The 14,449-nt window shown below is 46.2% G+C and overlaps 1 protein-coding gene across 5 annotated transcripts in view; it reads left to right on the plus strand.

Moving 5' to 3' along the window:
• Positions 1–1,937: 1,937 nt before the first annotated feature.
• TRMT2B (tRNA methyltransferase 2 homolog B) overlaps positions 1,938–14,449 on the plus strand; it is a 96,080-nt gene continuing 83,568 nt past the window's right edge. For 2 of the 5 annotated variants that reach the window (XM_074392112.1, XM_039464132.2), the window contains exons 1-5: positions 1,938–2,229; positions 5,050–5,209; positions 8,418–8,688; positions 9,954–10,008; positions 13,940–14,074. In XM_074392112.1, the coding sequence (XP_074248213.1) occupies positions 8,441–8,688; positions 9,954–10,008; positions 13,940–14,074 (438 nt within the window). In that variant the 5' untranslated portion in view covers positions 1,938–2,229; positions 5,050–5,209; positions 8,418–8,440. Of the gene's footprint in view, positions 2,230–4,077; positions 5,210–8,417; positions 8,689–9,953; positions 10,009–13,939; positions 14,075–14,449 lie in introns of those variants that run through there. The other 3 variants (XM_039464133.2, XM_039464134.2, XM_074392113.1) reach the window with 3 other exon arrangements.

The following is a 14,449-nucleotide window of genomic DNA, read 5'->3' on the forward strand; positions in this document are numbered from 1 at the left end:
CATGAGAGGCTGAGGCAGGAGAATCACTTAAACTCGGGAGGCAGAGGTTGCAGTGAGGCGAGATCATGCCTTTCCACTCCAGACAGAGCAAAACTCTGTCCCAAAAAAGAAAAGTGACAGATCTGGGCTTTGAACCCTAGTCTGGTTGACTCAATGTTTGCTGCTATTTGGAGTACTGAGGCTTGTTTAATTTGCTACTGTATTCACTAAGGCTAACATATTACCTTACACATAATAGGCATGTTATGCTTTTAATAAATATTAATAAATGAAATGTTGACTACAAAGTACTTTCCACTTAAGCACAGTTACTTTTTTTTTTTTTTTTTGAGACAGAGTCTTGCTCTGTCGCCCAGGCTGGAGTGCAATGGTGTGGTCTCGGCTCACTGCAACCTCTGCCTCTCCAGTAAGCGATTCTCGTGCCTCATCCTCCCCAGTAGCTGGGATTATAGGCGCCTGCCACTATGCCCGGCTAATTTTTGTATTTTTAGTAGAGATGGGGTTTCACCATGTTGGCCCGGCTGGTCTGGAACTCCTGACTTTGTGATCCACCTGCCTCAGCCTCCCAAAGTGCTGGGATTACAGGTGAGCCACTGTACCCAACCAGCACAATTAAGCATAAAAATTAAATAACATTACATGTAGGTTTACTTTTTTTTTTTTTTTTTTTTTGAGACGGAGTTTCACTCTTGTTACCCAGGCTGGAGTGCAATGGCGCGATCTCGGGTCACCGCAACCTCCGCCTCCTGGGTTCAGGCAATTCTCCCGCCTCAGCCTCCTGAGTAGCTGGGATTACAGGTACGCACCACCGTGCCCAGCTAATTTTTTGTATTTTTAGTAGAGACAGGGTTTCACCATGTTCACCAGGATGGTCTCGATCTCCTGACCTAGTGATCCACCCATCTCGGCCTCCCAAAGTGCTGGGATTACAGGCGTGAGCCACCACGCCCGGCCACTTTTTTTTTCTTTGTTTTTTTTTTTTCTTTTTTTTTATTACTTTTTTTTGGGGGGGGGGGCCACTTTTTTTTTTTGAGACAGTGTTTCACTCTTGTTGCCCAGGCTGGAGTGCAATGGTGCCATCTTAGCTCACTGCTGCAACCTCTGCCTCCCAGGTTCAAGCAATTCTTCTGCCTCAGCGTCCCAAGTAGCTGGGACTACAGGCATGTGCCACCATGCCCCGCTAATTTTTTTACGTGTAGTAGAGACAGGGTTTCACCATGTTGGTCAGGCTGGTCTCGAACTCCTGACCTCAGGTAATCCGCCTGCCTTGGCCTGTCAAAGTGCTGGGATTACAAGTGTGAGTCACCGTGCCCGGCCCTGTAAGTTCACTTTGCTGTAAATCTTACTCTATTAAAGCAGCAATATTTTACAGCGCACAGATGTGTGTATACTTCAAGTTCTCTTACTCATGTTGCTGGCTAATGACTCTTCTAAAAATTAGAGGTATTACTGAATGTAGTCCAGGAGGTAGTCAATCAACCAAAAAGAGACATCTGGCTTCTTTTGGAGTTCTGTAGTTTGAAGAAAAAAATTATTTCTGAGGGTTTAGGATTGAATAGCTTTGAATGTGATCCCGTGAATAAACCATAACATACTTTTCTGATGCAATGTAAAATAGAGAATGAATGCCTGAAAAACCTCATGGCCCAGAATAGGTCTGACTTTTACCAAAGGATGCCATTTCAGGAAACCACCCTACTTCTCATCTCCCAATCTTTCAACCCGTTATGGATCTGATCTCTGCAATTCTATCATGAGAAAACTATTCCTTGAGTTGGAAGAGTTAAACTGCAAGAACCCCTGGGATGGGTAAGGCAGTTATCACTGTAGTGTGAGTTTCTTCTTGTGTCTCTTATGTGTAGATCCACCAATGGGACCCTGAGGAAAGAGCAGGTGGTGGGCGGGGCCGCGGGGAGGGGAGGAGAGGAGAACTTGGAGAGAAGGAAGACGGCGGGTTTTAGGGCTGTGAGTACTTTTGAGGAAGATCCCCACAGAAGATTCGCGAGAGGAGTCGAGGTGGCGGGATCAGCCGCCGAGCCGACGGTGGGAGGAGCCCCGCGTTCGGCCGCGCTTGGCGCTTGCCCCGGGTTGGCTGCGCGTGCAGCGGGAGTCGAGGCGCCCTGCGTACCAGGAAGTGACTCTTTCCCCGCCGCAGCAAGCCAGGCCATCCGCTGGCCTTTTACTTTGCCGTCTCAGGTTTGTAAGAGGATTTATTGGTTACGAAGGAAGGTAAGGTGGATAAATAGCCCAGAAAAAACGATTTAACCCTTGCTTTACAAAAAGCAACCTGCTGTGCCAAACTGTCCGCGGGGCGGGGAATGGAGGCGGCAGGCGGGGCTGGGGACGGACCGGACGGTGGCTGCACAAAGTCGTGTACAGCCCAGAGTCTGCCTGTGCCCTAACTCCTCCTACTCCCTTACTTTCCGCCTTTCCCGGGCCCTGCAGCTCGGTCAAGTTTAGTGGTAGCCTTTCCTAGCGTCTCCTGTTTGTTAACCTTTCTTACGGACACAGTGGGCCGAACTTGCCTAAAGAAGAAGGGAATGGAGGGGCTAGTGAAGTCTTGTTGGGGAGAGAAGGACCTGACTGCATGTTGGCTGCAGTCGGAACGGAGCAGTCAACCCATTTTTCCGTTTGGTTTAGCAAGGAACGGTGTTTGGGGCCGGTCCAACTGAAGGAAGGGTGAGCAGGGAGTACAAGCAGGACCCTTGTCGGTGGGTGAACATTTTGCTCCAAAAGGAATCCTTGCCCTGCGTGGGTCAGACCTACGACATAGTCTCTTTGATTTGAACCCCTCTGAGCACTGCAGAATTAGTCTGAATTCCTATCTGGGCTACTCTGGAGTCCAGAGCTCTTTCTGGTCAATTTCTGACGCAGGTATAGAACAGTTGAGCACAACTGCTCACACACTTATTTTTCTTTTGCTAAGGAAAAAACTCCCAAGCATTTATTTAAAACAGGACAGAATTTCCAAGTAAAGAACCAAGAAAAAAAAAAAAAAAGGAAGAAAAAAACCAGGACAAAATATAAAAAGTAAATCATCTCTTCTGTGAACAAATACCTCCCCTTACATTAAGAAACAAAGAAACAGAACTCACCTTGACTGGTATGACTGTGCTGCCTTGAAAAAGAAATTTCGGCCAGGCGCAGTGGCTCACACCTGTAACCCCAGCACTTTGGGAGGCTGAGGTGGACGGATCACCTGAGGCGGGGAGTTCCAGACCAGCCTGACCAACATGGAGAAACCCTGTTTCTACTAAAAATACAAAATTAGCCGGGAGTGGTAGCACATGCCTGTAATCCCAGCTACTGAGGAGGCTGAGACAGGAGAATCGCTTGAACCTGGGAGGCGGAAGTTGCAGTGAGCCGAGATTGCACCATTGCACTCCAGCCTGGGCAACAAGAGTGAAACTCTGTCTCAAAAAAAAAAAAAGAAAAAAAAAAGAAATTTTACCACAGAAGTTGTTAAATATGACAGGCTTTTTAACCAGAGTGATGGCTGGTTGGCACCTTGAAATAATAAGGTCCTATTTTAGACCATACTTGATAATTTGGAAGAGACCTAAATGGACAAGGATCCTCCTGTTAGGGTATAGGGCGAATGAACTACAGTCATGGCTGAGTCATCAGTGAGAGGACCCACACACTCACAAAAAAGTCTAAATGTTGGGGTGGGAATAGCTGTCTTCAAATTCCCCAGCTCCCCTGTCCCTCCTCTGCAAATCCTCAAATGGGCCTGCAGTTTCCTTCTTCCTGACTTCCCTGCTGGCTGGAGGGACAGGACCCCTCTCCTGGATCAGCTCTACTCCCTCCCCTGTAGTCCAGACTTCAAGGCCACTGGCCTCCCCAGACCCACTTATTCATTCTTTATTCTGTCTCCTGCCTTTTCATTCATTTTCTCTTTTTTTTTTTTTTTTGAGACAGTTTCACTCTTGTTACCCAGGCTGGAGTGCAACGGCACAATCTCGGCTCACCGCAACCTCCGCCTCCCTGGGTTCAGGCGATTCTCCTGCCTCAGCCTCCTGAGTAGCTGGGATTACAGGCACACGCCACCATGCCCAGCTAATTTTTTGTATTTTTAGTAGAGATGGGGTTTCACCATGTTGACCAGGATGGTCTCGATCTCTTGACCTTGTGATCCACCCGCCTCGGCCTCCCAAAGTGCTGGGATTACAGGCTTGAGCCACCGCGCCCGGCCATTCATTTTCTTTCTCTGGCTTTGCTCTTCTCTGTATCAAATACATACATTCTCACAGGCCACACACTTTTTTTTTTCTTTGAGACAGAGTTTCTCTCTGTCGCCCAGGCTGGAGTGCAGTGGTATGATCTCGGTTCACTGCAACCTCCACCTCCTGGGTTCAAGCCATTCTCCTTCCTCAGTTTCCTGAGCAACTGGGATTACAGGCACACGCCACCTCACCCAGCTAATTTTTTATATTTTTGGTAGAGATGAGGTTTTGCCATGTTGACCAGGCTGGTCTCGAACTCCTAACCTCAAGTGATTTGCTCACCTCAGCCTCCCAAAGTGCTGAGATTACAGGCATGAGCCACCATGCCTGGACTTTTTTTTTTTTCTTTTTCTTTTTTTTTGAGACAAGATCTCCCTCCCAGGCTGGAGTGCAGTGGTGCCATCATAGCTCACTGAAACCTCAAACTCCTGGGCTCAAGTGATCCTTCTGCCTCAGCCTCCTAAGTAGCTAGAACTACAAGTGTGTGCCACCACACCTGGCTAATTTTTAAAATTTTTTTTCGAGATCAGATCTCGCTATGTTGCCCAGACTGAGCTCAAACTCTTGGCCTTAAGCAGTTCTCCTGCCTTGGTCTCCCAAAGTGCTGGGAGTTACAGGTGTGAGCCACTGCGCCTGGCTGCCACACACTTTTGATAGTATTAACAGGTAGTCCGGGGCAGGCCATAACCTCACTACACTTCAGGAGGCACTCATGTAGAGGGTCAGAAAATTTATGTGTCTGTGTGTGTATGTTGTTTTTTAAAATTGTCACATAATTGTACTTTTCCTCACAGAACTTGAATGCATTATTACATCTTGTCAGTTTTGCAGGTTGAAGATGCTGAGGCATGAAGAAATTAAGTGATTTCTTTGAATCAGAGCCTAAGCAAAGGCCATGACACGTGTTGAGCACTGGCTATCTTAAGCACAGTCCTAAACATGTCATATATATGAACTCTTTTAATTCTCACCAAAACTGAAAGGTAGGTGTTCTCAGTCCTATTTGTGTAGATGGTGACACTGAGATTCAGAGTGCCAAAGTATTAATAACTTGCCCAAAACCGTATAGCTAGTGATAAGTAGAGCTGGGATTAGAACATGGCTCCAGCTGAGCATGGTGGCTCATGCCTGTAATCCCAGCACTTTGGGAGGCCAAGGCAGGTGGATCACTTGAGGTCGGGAGTTCGAGACCAGCCTGGCCAACATAATGAAACCCGTCTCTACTAAAAATACAGAAGCTGGCTGGATATAGTAGGGGGTGCCTGTAATCCCAGCTACTTGGGTAGGAGAATGGCTTGACCCAGGAAGCGGAGGCTGCAGTGAGCCAAGGATGTGTCACTGTACTCCAGCCTGGGTGACAAAGTAAGACTCTGTTTCAAAAAAAAAGAAAAGAAAGAACATGGCTCCAAAGCCCGTGTTCTTAACTGTACTGTTTTGTTGCCTCTTGCTGGGGGTGTGTTGAGTGGAGGGTACTATCATTAACACCTGAACACTGGGCCAGCTTAAATATATTCTGTAAAAAATTTGAAATCCCCCCAAATGTCACATGCTGTGACAGTTGCTTTTTTTTTTTTTTTGAGCTGGTGTTTCGTTCTGTCCCCTAGGTTGGAGTGCAGTGGTGCAATCTTGGCTCACTGCAACCTCCGCTTCCCGGGTTCAAGTGTTTCTACTGCCTCAGCCTCCCAAGTAGGTGGGATTACAGGCATGTGCCACCACACCCGGCAAATTTTGTGTTTTTAATAGAGACAGGTTTTCTCCGTGTTGGTTAGGCTGGTCTTGAACTCCTGACCTCAGGTGATTCTGCCCACCCCGGCCTCCCAAAGTGTTGGGATTACAGGCATGAGCCACCGCACCCGGCCAACACTTACTTTCTTTAATACTTTGTAATCATACAGAATGATGTATGGGCTATGTCGTCATCCTCTAGGTTACTTATCGATCATGGCATATTAATTTAGCAATAATAGAATGTGTGTGTGTGTGTGTGTGTGTGTGTGTGTGTGCACGTGTGTGTAAATATAAAATTCTGAATTAGGCTGTGACTTAACATTGGGATGAAATCCAAGATAGAGGTTAAAGCAAAATACAAATTTCACAGCGGGTTAATAGTGTGCCAGGCCAAGTCCATTCAAGTGTCCTAGGTACTTAAAATAGGTGCTTATGGCTGGACATAGTGGCTCACACCTATAATTCCAGCACTTTGGGAGGCCAAGACAGGAGGATCAGTTGAGTGTAGGAGTTTGAAACCAGCCTGGGTAACATAGTGAGACCTCATCTCATTTTTCTTTTTTTTTTTTTCGAGACAGAGTTTCGCTCTTGTTACCCAGGCTGGAGTGCAGTGGCATGTTCTTGGCCCATCACAACCTTTGCCTCTCAGGTTCAAGTGATTCTCCTGCCTCAACCTCCCGAGTAGCTAATTACAGGCATGTGCCATCACGCCTGGTTAATTTTGTATTTTTAGTAGAGACGGGGTTGCTCCATGTTGGTCAGGCTGATCTTGAACTCCCAACCTTAGGTGATCCGCTCACCTTGGCCTCCCAAAGTGCTGGGATTACAGGCGTGAGCCACTTTGCCCAGCATTTTTTTTTTTTTTTGGAGACGGAGTTTTTGCTCTTGTTACCCAGACTGGAGTGCAATGGCGCAATCTCGGCTCACCGCAACCTCCGCCTCCTGGGTTCAGGCAATTCTCCTGCCTCAGCCTCCTGAGTAGCTGGGATTACAGGCACGTGCCACCATGCCCAGCTAATTTTTTTGTATTTTAGTAGAGACGGGGTTTCACCATGTTGACCAGGATGGTCTCGATCCCCTGACCTCGTGATCCACCCGCCTCGGCCTCCCAAAGTGCTGGGATGACAGGCTTGAGCCACCGCGCCCGGCCTTTTTTTTTTTTTTTTTTTAAGATGGAATCTCATTTTGTCACCCAGCCTGGAGTGCAGAGGCAGGATCTCGGTTTACTGCAACCTGTGCCTCCTGGCTTCAAGTGATTCTCCTGCCTCAGCCTCCTGAGTAGCTGGGATTACAGGGGCCTGTCACCATGCCTGGCTAATTTTTGTATTTTAGTAGAGAAGGGATTTCACCATGTTGGCCAGGCTGGTCTCGAGCTCCTGACTCAGGTGAGCCTCCTGCCTCGGCCTCTCAAAGTGCTGAGATTACATGCATGAGTCACCATGCCCAGCCAAAATTGCTTTTTATTAGCCTCCTTATTTCATCATTTATTTATTTATTTATTTTTGAGACAGATTTTCCACTGTTGTTGCCCAGGCTGGAGTGCAATGGCACAATCTCAGCTCACTGCAACCTCTGCCTCCCAGGTTCAAGCGATTCTCCTGCCTCAGCCTCCCAAGTAGCTGGGATCACAGGCATGTGCCACCACAACCGGCTAATTTTGTATTTTTAGTATAGACAGGGTTTTGCCATGTTGGCCAGGCTGGTCTCAAACTCCTGATCTCAGGTGATCCACCCTCGTCGGCCTCCCAAACTGCTGGAATTACAGGCGTGAGCCACCTTGCCTGGCCGTATCTACTATAAATTAAAAGAATGGTGTGGTAATGCACACCTGTAGTCTCAGCTACTTGGAAGGCTCAGGTGGAAGGATTGCTTGGGCCTGGAAAGTTAAGGCTGCAGTGAGCCATGATCATGTCATGTCACTCCAGCCTGGGCAACAGAATGAGACTGTCTCAAAAAAAAAAAAAAGTTCAGTGCCATGCCTCCCTGCTCTGGGAAGCCTTTTCTGAGCACTCATCAGGAACCAAGCATGTTGTGTTATTTCGTAAGATCTTTCCTTTATCAGTATTCAGTCTCCTTAATTAGATTATAACCTTTGTAACCCTCTGGTATCTATTGTGGCGTGTTGTCTTGTACATAGTAAGTACTAACTAAGCATCAGCTGCTCGATTGGTTGTTGGTTAGGAAGGTGGAATAGGGAAAGAGATTGGTCATAGAAATATATCCAGAGAGTTGAACTCTTTCCTGGAGGATGGAGACTATATTTTCCTCATCTCTTTATTTTGGAAGCCTAAGACATACCTTGCATGCAGTAATTCAGTTCTGCTCAACAGGCCTGCTTTTACTATCTGCTGTGGGCCAGCATTCTGCTAGACACTTGAGTTCCATAAGGGTTTATAGATGGATGAATGGGTTTGGGAGTTGTACCTCTATTTCCCAACCTCTGTATGTGTACCTTTCATGCAGGTGGATTTCAGTGTGTCCTTTGAATGGCAGTCCTTAAGAGAAGAGTCCCAATGCACAGCCTCAGATACTTCCTCTCTTTGGTGGGTCTCTTCTCCAAACCAAGACTGCTTCCCTGGTATGCCAGAAATCCACTAGGATGGTCAAAGCTCTTTCTGGGCACAGTATGCAAGGGAGATTTTACCCATGTGATAGCCACGAAGTATCAGAAAGGACAAAAAAGTCGGAAGAAACCAAGGCATCTTGGACCAGTAGATGGTTCCTGGCAGGAAAGGTAAGGGCCAGACTGATGTCCTCTCTCCTTAGCAAGTCTCAATCTGTGCATCTACTGAAATTCTGTATTCCTAACGTAACTAGTGTAGCATTACAAGGATTTGAGGGGCCACCTGAGGTAGGATACCCAGGGCAAACTTGAGGACGTCTGAAGAATATTGGTGGAAATGCTTTGGGGCTGGATAAACTATTCTCTTTGTCTTTGTGTGTGTTTTTATCAGAAAGAAGATACTAATCTGGGACCTTGTCTTTAATAAGTCCAGGACAGGTTTGCTGAAAACCGGGAACCTAGAATGATATTAGATAGATTGGAGATGAGTAGTCCCATTGCAGCCATATAAGCACAAATATACCTCATTTATGCAACAAGTGTATTTTCTTTCCTTCTTTCTCTCTCTTTTCTTTTTCTCTCTTTCCCTCTTTCCTTCTCTTCTTCCCTTCCTCCCTTCCCCCTTCCCCCTCCCCCCTTCCCCGCTTCCTCGTTTCTACCCTTTCCCCTTCCCACTTCCCCCTTCCCCCCTTCCCCCTTCCCCTCTCCCTCCTCCTCCTTTTCCCCTTCCCCCTTCCCCTTCCCCCGTCCCCCCTCCTCCCTTCTTCCCTTCCCCCCTTCTCCCCTTCCCTCCTTCCCTCCCTCCTTCCTTCCTTCTCTCTCTCTCTCTCTCTCTCTCTCTCTCTCTGTGTCACTCACTCTTGACAGAGTCTTGCTCTGTTGGCCAGGCTGGAGTGCAGTGGCACGATCTTGGCTCACTGCATCCTCTGTCTCCTGGGCTCAAGCAGTTCTCCTGCCTCAGCTTCCCGAGTAGTTGGGATTACAGGCATGTGCCACCACACCCAGCTAATTTTTGTATTTTTAGTGGAGACAGGGGCTCACCACGTTGGCCAGGCTGGTCTTGAACGCCTGACTCTGCCCACTTCAGCCTCCCAAAGTGCTGGGATTACAGGAGTGAGCCACTGTGCCTGGCCCATAACAAGTATTTTCTCAGTGAAATTATATTTTAAAAGCATTAGGAAGGTGAGCTATTCAAAGGAACCCAGCAGTGAAGCCTTTTGTAATATGATTACCTCCTGATAAATCTGGATTTTTCTTATATTAGTTTCGCCCATCTGTTCTGCTTTGTTAAGTAGACAACATCAAAATGGGCTCTTCTCCCATACTCCATCTCCCTAGAGGGCACGAGAGTTAGGTCTTCTGAAAGTACTTATGCATAGTAGGTGCTCAGTACATATTTATATAATTAAAGAATTGCCTGAATTATTTTATTCAAGGCTGGCTGATGTTGTGACGCCACTCTGGAGGTTGAGCTATGAAGAACAGCTCAAGGTAGGTGCCCAGCCTGTCTTCACGGCTCCTTTCAAGGAGAATGGTACTAGACTCATAGGAAGCTTGAGTGGACATTTATTTATTTTTAATTTTAATTTTAATTTTTTTTTGAGACGGAGTCTCACTCTGTCGCTCAGGCTGGAGTGCAGTGGCGCAATCTCGGCTCACTGCAACCTCCGTCTCCCGGGTTGAAGCAATTCTCCTGCCTCAGTCTTCCAAATAGCTGAGATGACAGGCATGTGCCATGATGCCTGGCTAATTTTTGTATTTTTAGCAGAGACAGGGTTTCACCATGTTGGCCAGGCTGGTCTTGAACTCCTGACCTCAAGTGATCTGCTTGCCTCAGTCTCCCAAATTGCTGAGATTACAGGCATGAGCCACTGTGCTATGCCTTGACTGTACAGTTCTATGCCGATGCCCAAGCAGCTCCTTAAAATCATTATGCTATTGACTCCAAAATTGGAACTATAGGCCAATTATATCTTCCTCACTCTAGACCCACAGATCCAAATGTCTGTTTCTTCTCTTCCTTCCTTTTTTTTATTATACTTAGAGCTCTGTGTATGTGAGTAGCAGTGCTCTTGCTGTTTCACATGTAGCTGTACTTTCCAACATGGTAGCCACTAGCCATATGTTGCTATTTACATTTGAGTACAGTCAGTTCTATTGCTTAATTCTAAACAAGCTCTACTGCTTATTTAGAAAAGAGAAATTTGTTCTAACTAATTGACATGTTAGGGAAAATTCGAGCATAGTGCAAATTTCATGTTTGCTTAGGAGTAATTTTGTCCATAAGAAATGCTACATATTTGTCTTGAATATATGGCTGCCTTGGAGGAAAAAAAAAAAAAAAGAAAATGCTAGATGAAAGGAGACCATAGCCGGGTGGCTCACGCCTGTAATCCCAGCACTTTCGGTGGTTGAGGTGGGCAGATCACAAGGTCAGGAGTTTAAGAGCAGCCTGACCAACATGGTAAAACCCTATCTCTACTAAAAATACAAAAATTAGCCGGGCATGGTGGCATGTGCCTTTAGTCCCAGCTACTCGGGAGGCTGAGGCAGGAAAATCGCTTGAAGCCAGGAGGTGAGCTAAGATTGCACCACTGCACTCCTGCCTGGGTGACAGAGTGGGACTCCATCTCAAAAAAAAGAAAAAAAGAAAGGAGACCATGCTCAATTGAACACATAAAATGAATGCATGCACACACCTCAAACATCTACCAGCTCCCTCAGTAGAACTCTCCGTCTGACTCACATAGCCCTCTTTTTACGACTTCATGATAACTCCAAGCTGCAATTCTTTGCAGTTCTTTTTTTGAGACGGAATTTGGCTCTGTTGCCCAGGCTGGAGTACAGCAGCGTGATCTTGGCTCATTGCGACCTCCGCCTCCCGAGTTGAAGTGATTCTCCAGCCTCAGCCTCCTGAGTAGCTGTGACTATAGGCACATGTCACCATGCCTGGCTAATTTTTGTATTTTTTAGTAGAGACAGGGTTTCATCATGTTGGCCAGGCTGATCTTGAACTCCTGACCTAAGGTGATCCACCTGCCTTGGCCTCCCCAGGTGCTAGGATTACAGGCGTGAGTCACCACACCTGGCCCAAGCTGCAATTATTCTGATACCCACTTCCATAATTGAACGTCAGGTCATTGTCAGGGTAACGTGTTATCCTTATTGTAGTAGTCATCTATCATCTATCTATCTATCTATCTATCTATCTATCTATCTATCTATCTTTTCTTCCTTTTTTTTATTTTTATTTTTTGAGATAGTGTCTCACTCTGTCACCCAGGCTGGAATGCAGAAGTATGATTATGGCTCACTGCAACCTCTGCCTTCAGGGTTCAAGGGATCCTCTCACCTCAGCCTCCCTAGTAGCTGGGACTAGAGGCATGTACCACTATGCCTGGCTAATTTTTTGTAGAAACAGGATTTTGTCATGTTGCCCAGGCTGGTCTTGAACTCCTGGACGCAAGCAATCCGCCTGCTTCAGACTCTCAAAATGTTGGGATTATAGGCGGGAGCCACCATACTTAGTTTATTATTCATATTTCTTTCTTTCTTTTTTTTTTTTTTGAGATAGAGTTTCGCTCTTGTTACCCAGGCTGGAGTGCAATGGCACGATCTTGGCTCACTGCAACCTCCACCTCCTGGGTTCAGGCAATTCTCCTGCCTCAGCCTCCTGAGTAGCTGGGATTACAGGCACACGCCACCATGCCCAGCTAATTTTTTATATTTTTAGTAGAGATGGGGTTTCACCATGTTGACCAGGCTGGTCTCGATCTCTCGACCTCGTGATCCACCCGCCTCGGCCTCCCAAAGTGCTGGGATTACAGGCTTGAGCCACCGCGCCCGGCTATTCATATTTCTTAACCGTTTGCCATGTACAGAACAGTGCTGCTGTTTTTATTAGATTCTTGTCTTTTCTATGGGTGTTACTGATAAAGTTTTAGAACGTTTTATGCCTAATCCTGTTTTTCCCATGAGCCTTGAGATCTTTTTGTAAGTGATTTTGCATAGTGTGGTGTAGGAACACTTACGTCACGTTACAGCAGGACTGATTCTGTAAGTTAATTAAAATTAAGATTAAAAATTTAGGCCAGTCATGGTGGCTCACCCGTGTAATCCTAGCACTTTGGTAGGCTGAAGCAGGTGGATCGCTTGAGCCCAGGAGTTTGAAACCAGCCTGGGCAATATAATGAAAACCCATCTCTACTAAAAATACAGAAAATTAGCCAGGAATGGTGGCGTGTGCCTGTAGTTCCAGCTACTTGGGAGGTGGAGGTGGGAGGATCACCTGAGCTCAGGAAATCAAGGCTGCAGTGAGCCAAGATCTCACCACTGCACTCCAGATTGGGTGATGGGAGTGAGACCCTCTCTCTAAAAGAAAACTGAAAAAAAAAAAAAAAAAAAAAAAAAAAAAAAAATTTAGGCCAGATGTGGTGGCTCATGCCTGTAATCCCAGCACTTTGGGAGGCCGAGGTGAGAGGATCACCTGAGGCCAGGAGTTTGAGACCAGCGTGACCAACATGGAGAGACCCTTTCTCTACTAAAAATACAAAATCAGCTGGGCTTGATGGTGTGTGCCTGTAGTCCCAGCTACTTGGGAGGCTGAAGAAGGAGAATTGCTTGAACCTGGGAGGTGGAGGTTGCGGTGAGCCAAGATTGCACCACTGCATTCCAGCCTGGGTGACAAGAGTAACACTCTGTCTCAAAAAAAAAAAAAAAAAAAAAAAAAATTTTAGTTCTTCATTCCCACTGACCACATTTCAAGTGCTCAGTAACCACATATGGCTAGTGGCTACTGTACACATAGAACACAGTGCAAACAGAACACTTCCATTGTGGAAAGCTCTACTAGAGAGAACTGACATATACCTTGAGTGTTCAGTCTGAAAGGGCAGGTAAAATGATGAGCTTACACAAGAGCTCACTCCTGACCTTTCCTCGATACCTTTTTAGATCTGTTCTTGTTCTGTCATTCTGGGTTCCTCATCTGTTGAGACCATGAGCCGAGAATCTGTGGGATACTCTTCTTTTGTCCTGTTTGTTTTTCATTCTTTGCAGTGAAGCTACAAAAGTATTTAGTTTCTTTTTCTTTCTTTTGGTTTTTTGAGATGGACTTTCGCTCTTGTTGCCCAGGCTGGAGTGCAGTGGTGCAATCTTGGCTCACTGCAACCTCTGCCTCTCAAGTTCAAGCGATTCTTCTGCCTCAGCCTCCTGGGTAGCTGGAATTAAAGCCATGAGCCACCACGCCTGGCTAATTTTTGTATTTTTAGTGGAGGTGGGGTTTCTCCATGTTGGTCAGGCTGGTCTCTAACTCCCAACCTCGGGCGATTTGCCCACCTCGGCCTCCCAAAGTGTTGGGATTATAGGTGTGAGCCACCACGCCCAGCACACATTTCATTTCATTGCTTATATTCTTTTGCAGGTTAAATTTGAAGCTCAGAAGAAAATTTTACAAAGACTAGAGTCTTACATCCAAATGCTCAATGGAGTCGATGTGACAACGGCTGTATCCAAATCTGAGAGACTCTCTTTTCTTCTCCATCCTATTATACCCTCTGTAAGCCCCCACCTCCCTATTCCTTATCTACTAAGTCCCCTTAATGCTAATAACATCAGCTAATATTTTATGAGTACTTGCTGGGGACCAGGCCATATGCTAAATGATTGTCATGTATCATTATCACATTTTACTGTTAACAATAACCTGGAGGGATAGATAGTATCATTTTATAGATGAAGACGTTGAGACCCAGAGAGATTCAGTAATTTGCCCAGGACACACATCTAGAAAGGGCCAGAGCTGAGATTCACAGCTATCTGAAGAGAGGTCTATCTGATAAGAGAACCCATTGTATCAACCACTTCACTATTGCTTAAAAAGATAGCTTAGAAAGATTAGAAAGAATCTTAGATAGATTCCAAACTTTGGAAA

Source organism: Saimiri boliviensis, chromosome X (genome assembly GCF_048565385.1).
Source record: "Saimiri boliviensis isolate mSaiBol1 chromosome X, mSaiBol1.pri, whole genome shotgun sequence".
Classification (NCBI taxonomy): domain Eukaryota; kingdom Metazoa; phylum Chordata; class Mammalia; order Primates; family Cebidae; genus Saimiri; species Saimiri boliviensis.